At 47.8% G+C, this 20,978-nt stretch overlaps 2 protein-coding genes across 6 annotated transcripts in view; one reads left to right on the top strand and one right to left on the bottom strand.

Moving 5' to 3' along the window:
- Positions 1-20,978, bottom strand: part of ARHGEF3 (Rho guanine nucleotide exchange factor 3) — a 320,183-nt gene that overhangs the window by 294,449 nt on the left and 4,756 nt on the right. Inside the window, exon 1 of one of the 5 annotated variants that reach the window (XM_047691585.1) lies at positions 18,110-18,292. The exons of 1 other annotated variant lie outside the window; for it this stretch is intronic. Coding sequence is in view for 1 of the 4 variants with exons in the window: in XM_047691539.1 (XP_047547495.1) it covers positions 16,809-16,855 (47 nt within the window). In the remaining 3 variants the exon portion in view is untranslated. Of the gene's footprint in view, positions 1-16,808; positions 16,879-17,748; positions 17,847-18,109; positions 18,293-20,978 lie in introns of those variants that run through there. 3 more of the 5 variants (XM_047691574.1, XM_047691563.1, XM_047691539.1) reach the window with 3 other exon arrangements.
- Positions 13,087-13,526, top strand: SPATA12 (spermatogenesis associated 12). Its single transcript, XM_053447815.1, is given in 5 exon segments — positions 13,087-13,232; positions 13,234-13,294; positions 13,296-13,359; positions 13,362-13,468; positions 13,470-13,526. Coding segments are annotated over 5 exon segments (435 nt in total).

The following is a 20,978-nucleotide window of genomic DNA, read 5'->3' as shown; positions in this document are numbered from 1 at the left end:
CAGCCCAGCCCCTCCCTGCTACCTCCCTTTGTTCTCTGGGGGATGGAACTGTGACTCACCAGGGCTCTAGTCCTGGCCGGGGCCCATCTGACCAGGGGACCAGACTAGCCTGCCCTCAGTCACTAACACTCCATGCACGCAGGCTGGCTGGGGGAGCTGCTCCTGCCAGGCCGGACCCCAGCCAGCAGCAGCAGATCTCAGAGGGACCCTCTGGGCTCTTGTGGGTAGTTTACACACCACCTCCTTTTGGTTTGTGGCTGTTTTTTTTCCCCTGAGTGCTCCATCTTAATTCACTTTTAACCTGTGAAGAAAAAGTCCAAGAGACTAACTGTGATATTCATACCCATTTCATACCCTCTAACTCCTCTGATACTTCTTTGTTATTATAGGAAAATATACATAGCATAAAATTTACCATTTTAGGGGCACCTGGTGGCTCAGTGGGTTAAGCCTCTGCCTTCGGCTCAGGTCATGATCCCAGGGTCCTGGGATCGATGCGCCCACATCGGGATCTCTGCTCAGCAGGGAGCCTGCTTCCACCTCTGTCTTTCTCTGCCTCCCTCTCTGCCTACTTGTGATTGCTGCCTGTCAAATAAATAAATAAAATCTTTTTAAAAATTGACCATTTTAGCTATTTTTAAATGCACAATTCAGGGGCAGTAAGTGCATCACACTAACCATCACCACTGTCTGCCTCCAAAACTTTTCATCATCCCAAGCAAAGGCTCTGTACCCACTAAACTATAGTTCCCCCTTCTCCCCTCCCCTGGCCCTGGTAACCTTTGGTCTATTTTCTGCCTCCAAGAATCTGTCATTTGAGGAATCTCATGTAAGTGGAATCACACAGTTTCTGTTCTTTTGTGTCTGGCTTATTTCACTCGGCATATTTTCAAGATTCACCCCTGTTGTGGCAGGTGGCAGAACTCCCTTCCTATGGCTAGTAATACTCCAATGTATGTAATTACCACATCTGTCTATCCACTCATCTGCCAACAGACACTCGGGTGGTTTCCACTTTTTAGCTACTGTGCATAACGCTGCTATGAATACGGGTGTACAAATAAATGAGTCTTTCTCTCTAAACAATTCCCTGAGGTGGGCTGTGATTACTGTCATCCTCAGTTTACAGACAAGGAAACTGAGGTTACCCCTGTCAGAGGGCGGTGCCAGCATCTGAACCCAGACTGATGACATTTTTACCTTGTTTCTTCAGTTGTGACAAAGAAATGGAGCTGCTCAGCCCCCATGCATTTTCTGTCCTGTACAATGCCTTACTGAGGTCTGTAACATCGTTCCTTGTTCTAGCCTAAGTTCCACTGAGAAGGGGAATGGGGGAGATGCTGTACTAGTAGAATTAGTCTAGACTCCCTCCTTGCAGGGAGAAACCCAACTCCATCTAGACTGGGGAAAAGGGGTATTCGTTGGAAGGATAGTGGAAAAGCTCAGTCAAGTGACGGCATCCAAAGATGATGTACCCAAGCTGTCACTACTCCAAGTCAGGGGCCCTGTCCTTACTGGTCTGAACCTGGGTGCTTCTGAGCATCTTCTCTGTTGCTTCTGAGCAAGTCAGGGTGAGCTGGGAGAAGCCCATGGCCTGGCCGGGCAGGTTCTCTATGTGGCCCTGAGCCAGTCATCACAGCCAGTGGTGGAGATCGCGATGGACCCAGCCCGGGGCCGTGGCCCCAACCCAGGCTCGGGAGAATGGAGACTCCTTCTCAAGGAGAGGGAGGGAGGCTTGGCAAATGCCTAACACAGACGCTCACTGTGGTGCAATCTACAACAGCAACAAATTGGAAGCTGCCCAATAGTCCTGAACAAAACAAGGTTAAATAAATGAAGTTGCTACAACTCAGGGAAACATGATGTACTGTTTAACAAGTAATAATCATGAAGAGTACCTAGCAACTTAAAAAAAGAAAAGAAAAAAGAAGTTTGTACAGGAATGCCTGGTGGGAAAAGTCGGGAGACACAGACATACACATATACCTATCTCTATGAACAAGTCGTAGGTAAGAAAAAATACAGGCAAGCATTGTATCATAATAGAAGAATCATAAATGACTTTTTATCTCTAATTTCCCAATTTTCATTTATTGGTTCAATAAATATGCTGAGTGTCTACTTGGTGCCAGATGAGGTGCTGGGGATCCGGCAGAGAAGAGAACAGAAGGAAAAAACACCATCCTTGTGGAATTCACTTTCCAGTGAGGGAAGCAGACAAAAACCATATCCCCTATGCCGGACAGTGACAGGAGTAAGGAGACAAAATAAATCAAGGAAGGGAGAGAGGGATATTGGGGAGAGTGGTAATTGTTTAGACATGACAGTTAGGGAAGGAGATATCTGAGTAAAGGCTGAAGGAAGTGAAGGACCAAATTATGTCAACGTCAGGAGAAGAGAAATCCCCGGCAGAGGGAACAGGAAGAGCAAAGGTCCTGGGGCATCCAATTAGAGGAGAGCATTGAGGCTACTATGATTCAGCTGGGGTAATGAGGGGAAGAGTGAACTAAGGAAGGAGTAATAGAAGAAACACAGCCAGATCACGGTGGTCCTGTAGGCCACTGTGAGGACATTAGCTTCTGCTGTTAAGATGGGAGCCCTTCAAGGGTTTTGAGCAAAGGAATGGTAATCTGCCCACTAAGCGTCCCTTTAGCTGTGAACTGAGGACAAACTGGAAGGAGGTGAGAACCGAGCTTCGGAGACCAGCAAAGAGATCACCACAGTCACTCAGGTGAGAGGGGAGTGTAGTTTGGACAATGGGTGAAGAGTGGCCACGTTCTGGGTATAGTTTGAAAGTACGAACAGTGGGATTTCCTGATAAGAGTCAAAGATGACAGGCTTTGGGTCTGAACAATCAGAAGGATGAAATTGCTGTTAACTGGCAGGTGGTTAGAGGACCAGCAGAGCAAGGTGCCCTGGAAGTCAGGTAAAGAAAGAGCTTCAAAGAAGAGAAAATGCCCATCTGGATGGGGGCAGAGCCTGAGAATATGCCATTGGGATGAGCAACATGGCAATGAGCACAGACCTGGGCAAGAGATGTTCATGAGGGGAACCCAAACCTAGCTGGGAATCACGGGTTCCCAGGAGAACAGGACAGCAACATTATTCCAACAGCCAAAAGGTGGGAACAACCCAACTGTCCTTCAGAGAATGAATGGATAAACAAAATGTGGCATATACATACCAGAGAGTATCATTCAGCCTTAAAAAGGAAAGGCATAAGGACACCTGCTACAACATACATGAACCTTGAAGACGTTATGCAGAGTGAAATAAACCAGCCACAGACAGAAAAGACAAATAGTGCCTTGTTTGTATTGATGCCATTTATGTGAGGTATCTAGAGTTGGTAAATGCATAGAGACAGAAAGTAGGGTGGTGGTTACCAGGGACTGGGGGGAGAGAGAAGTGGAGAATTGATGGGAACAGAGTTCCCATCACCCAAGATGAAAAAGTTCTAGGGGTTTTGCACAACAATGTGAATACGCTTAACAAGACTGAATTGGATGCTTAAAAATAGTCATGATGGTGAGTTTTATGTTACATGTATTTTATCACAATTTTTTTAACAAATGAGAGGGGAAGGGAGGCAGAGGACAGTCAGCAAGTCCAAACAATTCTTTCAAGACGGTTTACTCTAAACTAAAGAGAAATGGGGGCATAAGTAGGAGGACAAGTGAACAGAGGGTTTTGGTTGTGGGTTTTTTTGTTGTTGTTTTTTTTTAAGTTGGGAGAAATAACAGCATGTTTGTTTTCTGATGGGACTGATCCAGCAGGCAGTGTTCTCAAAGGTTTAAATTATTTCCAAAAGAAAAGCTGTATTTTTGGGGGGTGATGAAAATGTTTTGGAATTGGATAGTTGTCATGGCTGCACAACCCTGCAAATACACCAAAAACTACTAAGTCACACTTTAAAAGAATCAGTTTTATGGTATGTGAATTATACGTTAATAAAAATCAGAGAAAATGAAAAACAAATAATAAATCTAATATTGTCTGGATACCATGGACTCACAGACAGCCTGAGTTCCCACCCAAAGAGCCCCAGATAGTTTCTGTGGCCAGTGGCCCACGGGTCACTCGGTACCTTGTAGCACAGGAGAAGGGAGCAAAGTCTTCCAAGTTTAGGCTGAGCTACAAATGCTACATCAGCACACAGCCTCTACAGAGAAAGCCACTGAACAAGCCCCCACTGGCTGCACATAAATGGCTCTATTTACTTGGAGCCATGAACTCTCAGGTCTCTGGTGTAAGAGAGAAATGTAAGAAAAATGCACTCAACTCAAAGCAAGAAAACCTGCACCTGCCACCCCCTCCCATCTGCCAACCCATGCCATGGTTGTCTAACTGCATGGGAACCAGGGATGGGCTTTAGGGGGCGATCAGTCATGGGTGGGGGGGGAATTCTTTCTGAAATGTCCTTCTATTTGTAACACTGTCACACTCAAGCTTCCCACTCACTGCCTTTTTCCTTTCTTCGGAACAGTATCTTGCTCCCTGTTATGCTTAATTTTATGTGTTGTCTAGACCATAATACCCAGATAGCTGGTCAAACGTTATTCTAGACGTTTTGTGAAGGTGTGGGTATTTTTTTAGATGACATTAATATTTAAATCAGTAGACTTTGAGTAAAACAAATTGCTCTTCATAATTTGGGTGGGCCTGATCTAATCAGTAGAAGGCCTTCATAAAACAAAGATGGACCTCCTCCTCTAGCAAGAAGGAATTCTGCCAGGAGACTGCCTTTGGACTTGAACTGCCTTCCCTGCCTCTCTAGCCTGCCAGCCTACTCTGCAGATTTTAAACTTGCCAAGCCTCCATACTCACATAGGGGGACTGTCACTTCCTTTAAATATATATATCTCTCTCCCTCTCTTGCTCAGTATATCTGATTTATCAATATACATATATCATATATATATGGAGACCAGAGAGTGAGGGAGAGTGGGAGAGAGCATACATGCCATTGTATATAACATATATCATTATAAATTATACACATCATATATTATATATGTACACATTACACATCATTATATATTACATAATATATATTATATACTTTTATATATTAACATCCTGTTCAATTTGTTGGTTTTGTTTCTCTGGAGATCCCTGACTAATACACCTCCAAAACTATTTACTTTCCATTGTAAATTATCCCTTATTATCTGTACTTGCACGAAATTTCAAGTCATCAGATGATTAAGAAGATAAAAATAAAAAGCCTACGTGGGGAACCTGGGTGGTGCAGGTGGTTGAGCCTCTGACTCTTGGTTTCAGCTCAGGTCATGATCTCAGGGTCATGGGATCGCCCCCCACATTGGGCTCCCTGCTCAGCATGGAGTCTGCTTGGGACTCTCTTTCTCTCCCTCTTTTCCTGCTCCCCCCACTCCCTCTCTCAAAATAAATGAATAAATCTTTTTTTTTCCAAATATTTGATAGACAGAGAGAGGCAGGCAGAGAGAGAGAGGGGGAAGCAGGCTCCCTACTGAGCAGAGAGCCCGATGTAGGGCTCGATCCTAGGACCCTGGGATCATGACCTGAGCCGAAGGCAGAGGCTTTAACCCACTGAGCCACCCAGGTGCCCCTAAACGAATAAATCTTTTTAAAAAAATAAAAAACCCACAAAATAAAGCAACTGAGGAAGAATAACATCTATGTATTGATCAAAGCCATCATAGTGGATATATGTGTCTTTAAATGCAACTTTAAGTCAAACAAGTGGTATTAATTTTGTATCCACTTTGTGGCTACCTTTTCAATCTGTAACAACTCATTAGGATATTAAGAGGCACCTGGTTGGATCAGTTGGTAGGGTGTGTGACTCTTGATCTCAGGGTCATTAGTCCAAGCCCCACACTGGGTGTGGAATCTACTTTAAAAATAAATATTTTTTTTAAAGGATAGTAAATTATACCTTCTTCCCTAATCATTACAGGAGACAGGTACAAGACCTGGGTTCATGCCATGAACTTGTAATAGGACTTAGCCTTTCTGGGTTCCATCCCAGCTCCACTACTCACTCACAGTGTGACCCTGGGCAAGTTACCTCTCTGTGCCTTTTGTTCCCCATCCAAAAATGAGGATAACAGTACCCTCTCCCTGAGGTTTTTGTGAGGATTAAATGAAATAATACATGTAAAACACACAGCAAACCATATAGCACAGAGTTTTTCAAACAGTAGATTTTCCCCTATTTGTGAAATAAATCTAGTGGGTCTCACAGCCATCATTTAAAAAAAAATCATAAATCCACTAATGTAGCAAAGAATGACTGGAGGACATTAAACAATACATAAGATAAGTATTATCTCACCAAACTTTCATTCTGGATACACATGTGCTTGCACACACATGTGCACTCATACATACAAATACACCAAGTGATAGCCTATAGATTTATTTCTTACAGTGGGTCACAGTCAAACACAGGTAGGAAAAGCCAGACTCCCACCATATAATAAGTGCTCAATAACCTTCGGTAGCATCATCATTATTATCTCATTTGGAAAGATAATATAACTTTCTTTATTAGCGCAAGAAAACAGGGTTGCTCACCCTCATATCACCTCTGTCACTCATTTGCTGCCGTGCTGTTTAAGAGTCACCCCACCTCCCTAAACCCACTTGCCAACTCTCTCTCCTCAAAGGCTTGGTGGTCATTTAAATATTTTCTGACTCACAGGGCTGGCCAAGGATTAGTGAGGCCCTGCCCAGCCCAGAACAGATGAAATGCGAGTGATCTGTTGAGAAAACCACTGGAGTTTGCAAGACGGCACAGGGTTTTTGTAAAATTAAAGCCAGGCTGGGGCGAATCTGTCCCCTGCACCCCCCTGGGAGGTGTGTCATGGGAAGAGGTTACACAAGGGCAGCTGAGCCGTATCTTCGGAGACTGGAACTTCAGCTCCGTAACACGCTTCCTTGTTCTGGGCCTGGGTTGTATCACTGTGTTTTTCCCCTAACTTTCCATGTGCACAGGCATGCACCCACACCCCACACTAAAGAATGGAAGTAAAATCCCCATGAACAGCTTGATCTAACAGATTGGGTAAAGGGAACCTGCTAAACCACAGGAACTTGGGTTCTGAAGATCTCAAAATAATTTCCATTGCCTATCATGTTCTTCCCCTCCAGAAACAAACTAAAAATCTCCGTAAATTAATACTTTTTTTTAATTCCTTTTTTTTAAACTGTGTTTTGTTTTGTTTTTGGAACAACAACTCCCCTCTCTCACACACAGTAGCACCATTTTGTTTAAAATGGAGCCCCTCGCCCCAGCAGAGAGCACGCTGAGGTGGAGTGGGTTAGCATCTCCCAGTGTAGTTCCCTGGGCTGTTCCTTCAGTTTGGAAAAGCAGTTTGTTGGCACACACGTAGGCACTTCACTTTTCACTTCTTCTTCTGTAAGAACACAATTGTGGACTTGTGCCAAAGCATGACATCTGGAATGCATAAGTGCAGGTAGAGGTGTAAACTAATCTTCTATTATGTGATAGTATTCCTTTCTTATTTTTATTCCATTCTTTAAACCATGATGCCAGTTTGGCGGGGAGGAGGCAAAAACTGCTTTAGCAGAACCCTTTCCTTAAATGAAATCCTGGCTCTGCTCAATAGATGAAACAAGTGAAAATGCAGCCTCACTCTGATACCCTCCAGCACTCCCTGGTGCCTCCAGGGCTGGGGGGCCAGGGTTGGGGGAGGGGGCGGGGAGTGCCAGTTCTCACCAGGATTCTGGTGAGGCAGGGAGTATGGGAAGATCTCTAGGGCTCACCATCACGCCCTCAGGTAAATGGAAGCCAGGTCTACCATTAGCTCAGTCTGTGCTAGAGGCATTCCCATTTCACAAGTTCAGGAGATAAATGTTTTATCCGAGGTCTCCGGACTTAGATTAGACAGGACACTATACTTACCACTTTCTTCAACAAGGAAAAGAGATGCTGATGTCCCCAAGTTTTGTCTCTGCAATCAGAAGTTCCCTATTAAAATCTTTTTTTGCAGGGGTGCCTGGGTGGCTCAGTGGGTTAAAGCCTCTGCCTTCCGCTCAGGTCGTGATCCCAGGGTCCTGGGATCGAGCCCCACATCGAGCCCCACATCGGGCTCTCTGCTCAGCAGGGAACCTGCTTCCCGTTCTCTCTCTGCCTGCCTCTCTGCCTACTTGTGATCTCTGTCTGTCAAATAAATAAATAAAATCTTAAAAAAAAAATCATTTTTGCAAAAACTTGACAAGCTGATCCTAAAATTCATATGGGGACCCAGAATAGCCAAAACAATCATGAAAAGGAACAAAGTTAGAAGACACACTTCTAGATTTCAAAAGTTACTGCAAAGCCTGGGTGACTAGGTTGATTAAGCATCTGCCTTCAGCTCAGGTCATGGTCCCAGAGTCCTGGGATCAAGTCCCACATGGGACTCTCTGCTCAGTGGGGAGCCTGCTTCTCCCTTTCCCTCTTCCCTCCTCCTCTGCTTGCTCTCTCTCACACTCTAACTCAAATAAATAAATAAAATCTTTAAAAAACAATAATAAATAAAAATTTAAAAACAAATCAATAATAAATAGGCAACCCAATTTTTTTTAGGTTTTATTTATTTATTTGACAGAGAGAGAGATGGCACAAACAGGGGGACCAGGAGAAGCAGGTTCCCCACTGAGCGGGGACCCAATGCTCCATCCCAGGACCCCAGGGATCACAACCTGAGCTAAAGGTACATGCTTAACCGACTGAACCACCCAGGTGCCCCAACAACCCAATTTTTAAAAATTGGTGAAATATCTGAAAAGACACTTCTCCAAAGAAGATATGCAAATGGCCAATAAACACATGGAAAGATATTCAACCAAGACAATATTAAAGAAGAACAAAGTTGGAGGACTGCCGCTACCAGACTTCAGGACTTATTACAAAGCTACAATAATCAAGACAGTGTGGTATTAGCAAAAAAAAACAGATAAAAAAACAGAGAGCCCAGAAATGGACCCACATATATACAGGCAACTGATCTCTGACAAAGGAGCAAGGTATTAGCAAAAAAACAGACAAACAGATCAAAAAACAGAGAGCCCAGAAATGGACCCACATATATACTGGCAACTGATCTCTGACAAAGGAGCAAAGGCAAAACAATGGAGCAAAGATATTCTTTTCAACAAATGGTTGAAAACTGGACATCCACATGCAAAAAAAATGAATCTAAACACAGACTTCTCACTCTTCACAAAAATTAACTCAAGGGGTGCCTGGGTGGCTCAGTGGGTTAAGCCTCTGCCTTGGGCTCAGGTCATGATCTCAGGGTCCTGGGATCAAGCCCCACATTGGGCTCTCTGCTCAGCAGGGAGCCTGCTTCCTCCTCTCTCTCTGCCTGTCTCTCTGCCTACTTGTGATCTCTCTGTCAAATAAATAAATAAAATCTTAAAAAAAAATTAACTCAAAATGGATCCGAGACATAAATATGAAATGCAAAACTATAAAATCCTTAGAAGATAACATAGGGAAAAACCTAGAAAACCTTGCATATGGTGATGCCTTTTTAGATATAACACCAAAAACACAATGTCTGAAAGAAATAATTGATAAGCTGGATTTCACAAAAATTGAAAACTTCTGCTCTGCAATAGATAATTCCAAGAGAATTAGAAGACAAACCACTGAATAGAAAAAATTATTTGCAGAAGATACATTTGATAAAGAACTGTTACCCAAAACATGCCAACAGCTCTTAAAACTCAACAATAAGAAAACAAACAACCTGAACTGGAAATAAGAAAGACCTTAACACACACCCCACCAGAGAAGATACATGGATGACAAGTAAACACGTGAAAAGAGTCTCCACATAGGTCATCAGGGAAATGCAAATTAAAGCAACAGGATATCACCCCAAGCCTATTAGAATGGCCTAAATCCACAACACTGACAATACCAAATGCTGACAAAGGATATAAAGTAACAGGAACTCTCTCATTTGTTGGTGGTGGGAATGCAAAATGGTACAGCCACTTTGGAAGGCAGTTTGGCAGGTTTCTTACTAAACCAAATATACTCTTTTTTTTTTTTTTTAAGATTTTTATTTATTCATTTGACAGAGAAAGAGATCACAAGTAGGCAGAGAGGCAGGCAGAGAGAGAGGAAAGGAAGCAGGCTCCCTGCTGAGCAGAGAGCCCAATGCGGGGCTCGATCCCAGGACCCCAGGACCATGACCTGAGCCGAAGGCAGAGGCTTAACCCACTGAGCCACCCAGGCGCCCCTAAACCAAATATACTCTTACCACACATACCAGCAGTCACACTCTTTGGAATTTACCCTAAGTAGCTGAAAACTTCCACACAAAAACCTGCACGTGGTTGTTTATAGCAGCTTTATTCACAAGCGCCAAAACTTACCAGCAACGAAAATGTTCTTTAGTAGGTGAACGGATAAACTGTGATACATCCAGACAATGAAATACTATTCAGAACCAAAAAGAAATGAGCTATCAAACTATGAAAAGACACTGAGGAACTTCAAATGCATGTTACTAAGTGAAAAAAACCAATTGCTACGTACCGTATGATCCTAACTATATGACATTTTGGAAAAGGCAAAACTATGGAGACAGTAAAAAGACCAGTGTTTGTGCGGGCAGGAAAGTGGAGATGAAAAGGTAGAGACAGAGGATTCTTAGGGCAGTGAACATACTCTGTATGATATTATAGTTGTGTGTAGAATTATCATTATTCATTCATTCAAACCCACTAAAGGCACAACACCAAGAGTGAGCCCTCAGGTAAACTACAGGCCTTGGGGCACCTGGGTGGCTTAGTGGGTTGGGCCTCTGCCTTTGGCTCAGGTCGTGGTCCCAGGGTCCTGGGATCGAGCCCTGCGTCGGGCTCTCTGCTCGGCGGGGACCCTGCTTCCTCCTCTCTCTCTGCCTGCCTCTTTGCCTACTTGTGATCTCTGTCAAATAAATAAATAAAATCTTAAAAAAAAAAAAATACGGGCTTCATATGATCATGATGTGTCCATGTAGGTTCATCCCTGGTATCAAATACACCATTCTGGTGAGTGATATTGATAATGGGGGAGGCTGTGCATGTGTGGGAGCAGGAAATATAAAGGAAATCTCTGTACTTTCCTCTCAATTTCATTATTAAAAGAAAAACTAAAACTGCACGAAAAATTAAGTTAAAAAAAAAAAGATGTTCAACACCACTAGCCATAGGGAAGTGAAAATCAAAACCATGATGAGATACCACTTCACACGCCCTAGGATGGCAATAATTAAAAAATGATGGGCAGTAACAAGCATTGGTGAGGATGTGGAGTCATTGAAACCCTCAAGCACTACTGATGGGATTGCAAAATGGCGCTGCCCCTTTGGAAAACAGTATGGCAGTTCTCCAAAATATCAAACAGCGAGTCACCATATAACCTGCAATCCCACTGCAGGTACATTCCTGAGAGAACTGAAAATACACGTCCACACAAACTTGTACCTCCCTTGGGGGAGGTGAGGGTATAGAAAGAGGGGAGATGTGTATAGACAGAGAAAGCACTCTTGGACATACGGCTAAATGAGGAAAAATTCACAAAATGAGCCCAATAGAGGTACCTGGGTGGCTCAGTTAGTTTGGTATCTGACTCTCAGTTTTGGCTCAGGTCATGATCCCAGGGTCGTGAGATCGAACCCTGTATGAGACTCCACATTCAGTGCAGAGTCAGCTGGAGATGATCTCCCTCTCCCTCCGCCCTGGTCCTCCTCTCTCTCTCTCTCTCTCTCTCTTTAAAAATAAATAAAATCTTTAAAAAATTTTTAAAATGAGCCCATTCTGCCGGTTTTTAAAGACATTCACAGGCACACACACCTGTACATCAAAACATAGGAGAAATACCCAACCAGCTGATCATAAATGTTCTCTCTGGAAGCAAGCCAGGGATGCGGGAGGTGGAACTTTACTTTTTACTCCACAATTTCCGATTTGTTTACATTTATGTACATGAAGAATACAAGCAGGAGCATTTCTTTTTCTAGGCAAAAGGGAAGGAAAGAGGGAAGAGGCCCCTGGAGTTGAGGAGTGTGGGAGGTTCTGCAAGGAGCGAAAGAGTATTCCAAGTAGTAGGAACAGCAGGGGCAGAGCTACGAAGGTGGAAAAATCCTCTGGGGCATTTGAGGGGCTGTTGGGTTCAACCGCATTGGAGGGTCCAGCAGGTGACCTGGGGTGGGATGTGGGGAAGATGATCTAGAACAGTCCACCGAAGCGGCCAGGTTCCGAGAGCCACAGGTACATGGAGGCCCCCCCTGTAGTGGGGGAGGCCTGGGAGAGACCATGGGGACAGGAGGGAGGACCATTTGGGCGTGACCAAAACTCACGCCATTTCACACCTGGCATCTGTCTCACAACAAACATGCCCTCGGCTCCATTATCCAGATTTAGCTCCGAATACAATCGTCTCCAAAAGCGTAGCACCCACCCCTGATGAAGTCTCCAAGTCTGAATGAAGAACTCCTGGTGTGTTTGAGCAAACTTTCGTGAGCACAGTGCCGTGACGGAGTGACATGTGTCTGCTTTAGGTCACCAGGGAATGACCACGGCCCTTCCTGCACAGGGGCTGTGACAGGATATGCGCTCTGTGCATTCATCTCCACGGCAAACCCATAAGGTCCAGTCAAGCACTGTCCCCATGCACAAATATGGAAACTGAGGCTTGGAGAGGTCAGGCACTTTGCCCAAGGTCACTCCACTAGTAACTCAATGCTGGAGCTGAGCCTGGAACCAGGAAGCCTCCCACCTCCAGACATATCAATGTGCCTTAAAACCAGCCACCACGCTAGATCACCACCCCAGCTTCCAGGAAAATATTAAGCTCAGAATTAAAGATGGATTCAGGGCTCAGGGCTCTATCCACAGGAGCAGCAAATCCTGATCCATAAGTTATCATAAAGCGGAGGTGGGGTTTCGGGACAAATAACTAACTTGGGCTGTTAAATAACTATTTCAGTCTTGAGCTAGATGAGCGAGGCAAGGCACCGACCAGCCTGCTTTGTCCTTCAACTCTGGCCAAGGTCTCCAGCCTCTCTCCTTGGAGCATTCGGTTTTGACTTGGGCCCCATGTCCAGCTCCGCCCTGAGTCATGGGTCTATCTTGGAAAAGTCAGGAGTCACCTGGGGAAAGAAAGCAATGGCCTCCTCCCGCCTTGCTGTTCTGTGGCCACCAGAGACCCTGGAGCATCCCTTAACCCCCCAGCAAATCCTCACCGTGCCAGGGACTGAGCAGTTGGTGGGAACCAGCCTCTGCCCTCCCAGAGCTGTCATTCCGCAGGGGCTGTACACCAAAGCAAGATCTGTAGGAGAGATTTAAATGCACCCGGCTCTCTTGACATCACTGAATCAGTCTTCTGGGAAGATCCCCCTCCCCTCCACCTCCTCTGATACAACTGAACAGAGCTCCAGAAAGACACAGTTGGCAAATTATTCACCACTTCCCACCTCGCTTTTCTTAGTCAGGAAGATGGGGATACTGAGAAGATCTGTACCACAGGAAGATTCTAGATGATAAATGAGGATGCCAGGCCGGAGCCCAGTAGCACAAGGCACAGCCATTCAGAAGAACTGGCATTTATTGACGGCTAAGACAGTTACTTTTCCACAGAATACACCAATACAAGGGTACACATGCACACATGCATGCACGTGCACACACACAGGCATGCGTGCGTACACACACACACACACACACACACACACTGCTATAACTGATGAGAACCTGAGCTCATTTGAGAGCTGGTAACTCTTCAACTGGACCTTTGCACATGCTATTCTCTCTCCCTTCCATCCCACCCCACCCTCTAATAGAAGGGACTTGTAGCCATCCCTTTCTTTTCTTAGATGTCACTTTTTCCAAGAAGCCTCCCTGTCATACCTCCTTTATGCTTGGCTAAGTAATGTCCAATGATCAGCCAATCAACCACTCAGTGGAGAGAATGGGAAGCGGGCATCTCCTGGTCCATGATCCTACACATTTTCATCACTTCATTTTTTTTCCATCAAAGCTTCACTAAGTAACTACTTTCCCTCTAGGTGGTTCCCTCTAGGTGATGACTTGCTTATGACCAAATGACACAAAAGAGGAGGAGGCCCATGGCTAGGGCAGGTGAGGGGAAGCAAGTCTTACTATGTGCAGGGTTATACTTCCAGCAGTACCCCCGAGGCTCATGCTCATTGCCCAGGTGGCAATTTCAGGAAACATCATCACTCCAGGTCCCTCCGGAAAGGAAGGCATAAGCCTTCTAGACAAACATGAGAGCCCACAGTGCCGAGAGCTTACTCCAGCCATGAGTTAGGATCTGGGGAGGAGGTGAGGAAGGTTCTGCCCACACTGCCTCATTTCCCCTCTCCCTTCCCCCATGAGAGAGACCATGTCCAGGACTCAAGAGCCAACTGGTCAAACCAGGAATTCAACCACAACCTTGGGTCCACATGTGTGGAACTGTCCTCCCCCGGAAATCCACCTTGCTCATTCCTCTAGGTTTCTGCTGGAATGCTGCTTTCTCAGAGAAACCACCCCTGACCTAACCCAATGCTGCCTCCAGGGCAGTCTCTCTGGATCCCCTTCATCGCCATCATTCTACTGACCACACTCTGATATCATACTATAGCTCTACATGTCGACGGTCCGTCTCCGCCACTGGGACGTAAACCCCACAAGGGAGTGACGCTGCCGGCCTTCTTGACTGCTCTGTGGCCACTGTCAGAGCCCTCCCTCCAGAAGTGATTCTTGACTAAATGGAGTAAATGAGCTAAGCTAAGAGGCTAAGGCACCCATGGAGCTAGGACTCCATATAACTAGTCTTCCTTTTTTTTTTTTTTTAAAGAAAAAGTATACCCATTTTCATAACTGAATGAACAGTATTCACTAAAGTGAAGAAGAAGGCAAAACTCCTCTTCAAACCTCTCCAGAGCAGACCCCACTCCACCCACCACACCGGCGATCTCCCACAGAGCAATGCAAACTGACTCAGTTCATCAGAATCATGTATAAAAGCATTTCATTTTCACTCGTTTCAACCCGTTCAGCCTGTGCAAAGTGATCTGAATCAGACAATATTTGTACAAACCATTAAGATAATGCATCCAAGGATGAATTTTTTTTTTTTTTTTTAATATATCCGGGGCCAGGGCACCTGGCTGGCTCAGTCAGCACAGCATGTGACTCTTCATCTCAGGGCTTTGAGTTTGAGCCCCATGGTGACCACAGAGCTTACTTAAGGAGAAAAGAAAGTTCTTCAGCTCACCCCCACTTCACTCAGAGGCTGCTCATTCATTCTGTCACTAAGGACCATTTATTGAGCACCTACTGTATGCAAGGGGCCAGAGTTCAGTGGTAAAGAAGGCAGCACCTCTACCCTCTTGAAGTCTACATTCTCCTGGGTGGATGCAGACAATAAACCCAGAAATAGATACATGAATATGACCACTTCAGGGAAGATGCATGAATAAAATACAATAGGAGAATGGGAAAGGTACCGATAAGGGGGACAGACTGCTTTGGACAGAGTGGTCAGAAGAATCTTCTCCACAGAAGACACATCCAGGCTAAAGGGAAAGATCATGCCAGACTTGAGAAGGAGCGGCAGGAGAGTGTGCTCGGCAGAAGGAAGAGCATTTGCAAAGACTCTGAGGAGTCTCTTCAGACAATCTGAGTTCAAATTTTCATGAACCACATCCCTTCCTAATGGCCCCACCACAGGCCAACAGTCCCTACTCCCTCAGCTTGCCTTCTCCTTTCCCCAGCTGACTTCTTTATCAGATCTTCTCAAGTTAAGGCAGACCTGAATTTTCCAATGGAAGTTATACCCTGAGCAGGGTCGCAAAACGTCATGTGTACACTTCCGCCTCTGGGAGACAGAGGTCATGGTGACAACCTGGGTCTGCTCCTGTACAAGCGGTAAGAGTCTCCCTACCAGCAATGCAGAGTCCCCTTTTATGGGGCGCAGGCCCTCTGCAGAATATGATGAAAAGGGAACTCTCTGGAAATATACACCTGTGCTCCAAACAGATTTCATCCACATTTCTAATCTCATATACATTCCGGGAGATTCCTGGAGTCCCCTGAATCAGAACTCCTGCCTGTGGGCCTAACACGAAAAGAAAGAAGCTAAACTGGGGCAGGCTCCACTGATGGAGGGGAGGGGACAAGATCAGGTCTTCAGGCCCCTAACTACACTCCCACACTCACAGAGATCAGACAGGGTGTCAGCCTACCGGGGGGCCCAAAGCCTGAAGGAAATCAAGTGGAGCCTTATCCACTCCCCCTCAGTGAGGCAAATATCCAGTCACACCCTAGAGCTTCCAGAGAAGGTGTGAGACCCCATTTCCCACCAGTGTCCTTGACAAAGGTCATCTCCAATCTCATATTCTGAAATACATTTTGCAAAAGGCTGCTTAACCATAGGAAACGTTACCACAAAGCCTAAGTGTTTCAGCGCCGAAGGGACACCACTGTGTGAATAATTCAGGTTCTTAGAAAAGGAAGGAGCAAGAGCGCCTGCCCATACCCACCTAACTGGGGAGCTAGGCATGCGGATGCCCTGTTAGATGTCAGCCATAATAATAAGAACAACTACATAAGTAGAAATTACCATGTATCAGGCACTTTAAGAACTTGAACCTTATGCGACCCTTTAAGATTTGTACTATTGTCACCCCCATCGTACAGATGAGAAAACTAAGCATAGATGGGTGAAGTAACTTGCCTGAGACTATACAGCTAAGCCAAATTCATAGAAAAGCTCTCCTCTTCCACACCCCAACCAAGGAAGAAAGCAGTTATACCTTGTGCTGCGCATGAAATGCTTTAACATAAGTTTCTGCGCGTGCATCCAGGACAACTAGTGTTTGGCAGGTCTCACACCTCTGCCCAGTGCTGGAAGCAAGCCTGGTTCAGGCATTAAATGGAGAAAGAGTCCTCTAGGAACAAGTCGCTCTGTTTCAAAAACGCTCAAGTCCCTGAGGAGGCTGAGAGCGCAAGTGCCGCTCTCCTTCGTGGCAAAAGTCCAAAGGAACCATTCCCCCCGCCCCCTCCACGCTCGGTCCACTTCCACACTCAGAAAATGCTCACCGGTCTCTGGCTATGAGGCACCGAGATTCACCCTAACTCCCTGGTGTCTGCCTCCCTCGCCTCTACCTCAAGACCCTCTGGCTGCGCAATTTAAAAAGATGCAGCCGCCAGCACAAGGGCCCCGGGCGGGCCCGGAACCACGACCGCCGCCCTGCGCGCTCAAAGCCCGGTTCCTGGCAGCGAAGTGACCGGCAGCCCCGCGAGCCACCACCAACAGCGCCCGACGCGACGCTGACCTGTGGGCGCCCCACCAAGGCTGGGGAAGACTCCGAGGGAGAGGACAGGTGGCGCCTCCCTCCCCGGAAGTCGTTCCGGGAACTTTCGCTTAAAAGCTCCCAGGGACCAAAGTCAGAGTCTTCGGCGCCAGCGGCGGCCGGTCCGGGATGGCGGTGGCACTGCCCACCTGCGTCGCGCCCAGGCGCCCAAGCGCGCTCCGAGTGCCCGGGGCTAGAGAGCTCGAAGAGCCCGCCTTGGCACCGAGACCCGCAGGGGCGACCCGGCGGTGGGGGCAGGGGTCCAGCTCGGGGTAAGGAGTTCAAGACCGGGAGAATCCAGCCCCGGGAAGCGGCGGGCCCCGGGGCGTCTAGCGGGGGCGTCCAGCCAGGGAGGGTCTAGTCGGGGGGGCGGGGTTCCCGGCCGGCCTCCCGCACTCACCTCCGCGGCGCTCAGCGCTGGCCGGGCCCGGCGGGGCTGGAGAGCGCACCGCGGCGACGGCTGTGGTGGTGGCTGCTGCGGGGGCGGCTCCCCCGGGCAGGGCGGGGCCGGGGGCGGGGCGGGGGGCGGCGGGGGCGGGGCGGCCGCGCCAGCCACGTGGGCGTGAGGCGGGCGGGGGACCCCTGCCGGCGCGCGGGCGGGGGACCCCTGCCGGCGCGCGAGCGGGGTGGTGCGAGACCCGGACGCAGTCACGCCCGGCCGCAGCTCGGCACTTCCCCCTCCGCACGCCCCGCCGGGGTCCCTGGGAAGACTAGGAAGGCGGACGGAGGAGAGGAGCCCGGCCCCCGGGCCGCCCTTTTACCTAATCCAGAGTCTGGCGGGGGAGAATTTACCCGGTCGGGGAAGGGGTGCGCAGCCCGGCTCCCGCTCTCGCGGCGGCGAAGGAGTTGCGGACCCCCGGAGTAGGCTCGCGGGACAAGTATCGGAGCCGGAGGGGACTGGCGACCCAGGGGTGCCCTGGCGAGCGAAGGCCAGAGTCTGTGCATGGAGCTCCGCCCCCGCCCTAAGCTGACCTGCCCCGCGTCGGGTCTTGCCCGAGCCTCGCTTTCCTGGACGGTGGGGGTGAAAATGAGGACGATAGCGAGCTGCGCGAATCTCCGCGCGCCCAGAAATCCTCAGGAAGAGCCGCCAGTGGCCTGGGTCACCGTGCGGAAATAAACAGGCGAATCCAAATGAAACTATTTTCTGCATTCATTCATTCGACAGAAAACGCCTACCGTCCTCAGGACCCCTGAGGACCAGTAATAAAGAATGCGCTATACAGTATATAGCTCTCATGAAAGTACAAACTGTGATGGTAAAAATGGAAAATTCATCAGTACTTGCTTTCATGGTGTCAGGTGTGCATTTTAATTTTTTTTTTAAGATTTTATTTATTTATTTATTTATTTAAGAGAGAGAGGGCGCAGCAGCAGACTTCCCGCTGAGCAGGGAGCCCTACCCCGGGGCTCCATCCCAGGACTCTCAGATCTTGATCTGAGCCAAAGGCAGACGCTAAACCGATTGAACCACCCAGGCGCCTCTGGGTGTGCCTTTTAAGTGTTTGATCTACTTCTAACACTGACAGCAGCCCTGCGAGCTGTAGGAGTTGTGCGGGCCCACTTCCCAGATGAAGAAACTGAAGCTCGGAAAAGTGAGGCCAGCCCTCAAGTCAGAGGAAAGAGGATCAGCCCAAGAATTACGGCTCCTGCCAGGCTGACTCCCGTAAGTGGCAAGAGCAGCCTGAGGGGACCTCCTTCGTTTCTAACCACCACCCCTGCATTCCCAGCAAGGGGGCGCTGTTGAGGACTCCTTGGAAAGGCACCCGTCCTGATAGCAGCCTCTAGGAGGCAGACCTCCCAGCCCCACCCCCCACCCCCCAAGACCAGCCCGAGGTGATCAGAACTGATCTGAGAGCTGAGACTCTTCATTGCAACCCCTGGGTCTTGCTGCAGACACACGCCTCCTAGTTCTGGGTGGCCTCTTCCTGGCCTGCATCCTGCCTTTTGGGCCAGAAATGAAGCATCTTGAGCAAACCAGCTTTCATTTCAACAGCTGCAACTTCATTCCACTACAACTTGAAGGGGACTCCTTGACCCCAAATCCAGGGCCTCCTGACCCACTCATTTCTTGTTCAAGGAACACATACCCTATGCAGTACTCCATTTCCATTTCGGAGAGCAAAACCTATATCCAGACCCTTAGTCCTCAGCCTTTTCCCCAAAACCTCTTTTGCTGGCCTCTCCCCTACCCACTCCACACTATTTCTACCAGGTATGTTTATTAAGTAATAATAAAGGACTTCCACTCCCCGCATGAACCCAGAGCTCAGCAAGGGCTTCGGACCCACAGGTCAACACCCGGTGTTCTACCCAGGCAGCCTTGTCAAAGATAAAAGTTTTATTTCCATTAGCTTCCATTTAACAACAATTTGAGCATCTGCTACATGCCACACACTGTGCTAGGCTCTGGGGAACAGTCGTGAATCTCAGTATGACACACAGTCCCTGACCCCATGGAGCTCACAGCTGATACAGGAACAGCCAGACCCCTTACTGGGCAGTTAGGGAGCTGGATGTGGAGAAGCACACCTGGGGAAGCACTGGCCCCCATTCAGGCAGAGAGAGACTTCCTGTGGGAAGTAGGCCTCAGCTGAGCCCTGACCAGGCAGTGGGTGGGGGAGAACAAGTGATGCGAAAGCCCAGAGGTGGGAGAGCACAGGGCACACTTCTGGGAGTTTATGGAGAGGAACGGGTGTGGAAGAACAAGGCTAGAGAGGCCTTGATGGTCATGGTGTGACACTAGACCTTGACCACTGAAAGGTTCAGCCAGAGGTGATGGGATCCCACTGCTGCTGAGTGAGGGATAAATATACTAGGGGAAAGTTTCCTGTGCACAGCAAAGGCAATGTGCATTATTATTATTATTATTACTAAACTGACTTCCTGTTTTACAATTCAAGGTTTCCAGAAAGGAGAACAGATCTGCAAGTAGGATATGTTGACTAAAATCAATGTAATCCCACAAGGGTTTATACACCACAGCCCTCCCCTTCCACCCACGCCATGCTTGGCCCTGTGGTGGGGAGGCAGCAGAAAGGATTTGGCTCCTGGATTCACTTTAAGAGTCTTTGGTGGGGCGGGGGTGGGGGGACGCCTGGGTGGCTCAGTGGGTTAAGCCACTGCCTTCTGCTCAGGTCATGATCCCAGGGTCCGGGGATCAAGTCCCGCATCAGGCTCCTTGCTCGGCAGGGAACCTGCTTCTCTCGCTGCCTCTGCCTGCCTCTCTGCCTGCTTGTGTTACTCACTTGCTCTCTCTCACTCTCTGGAAAATAAATAAAATCTTAAAAAAAAAAAAAAAAGAGTCTTTGGGGGCTACAAAAGATACACCCAAAGGGAGTCCTTTGGTGTGGGGGTGGAGTGTAGAAGGAATGGCAAGAAACATGTGTTTCTGTCCACCAAGTCCTGAAACTGACAGAGAGGCCAAGACATTGATGACGAGCCGATCTTTCTCCTCCCGACAGTTAGTTCAGGAGGGCCTGTTCTTGAATTCAGCCCCATCTCCTTCCAGCTCTGCAAGATGGGATGGAAAGGGGGCCAGGACAGTCACCTCACTAAATCATCAACTGGGAAAGCCGGGTGTTGGCAAGAGACCCTCACGCGGCCACAGCAAGGCAGGAAGATGTGGTGTGA

The sequence above is a fragment of the Lutra lutra genome, chromosome 1 (assembly GCF_902655055.1).
Source record: "Lutra lutra chromosome 1, mLutLut1.2, whole genome shotgun sequence".
Taxonomy (NCBI): Eukaryota; Metazoa; Chordata; class Mammalia; order Carnivora; family Mustelidae; genus Lutra; species Lutra lutra.
Note: the sequence above shows the minus strand (reverse complement) of the source record. Positions and strands in the feature narration are given on the sequence as shown.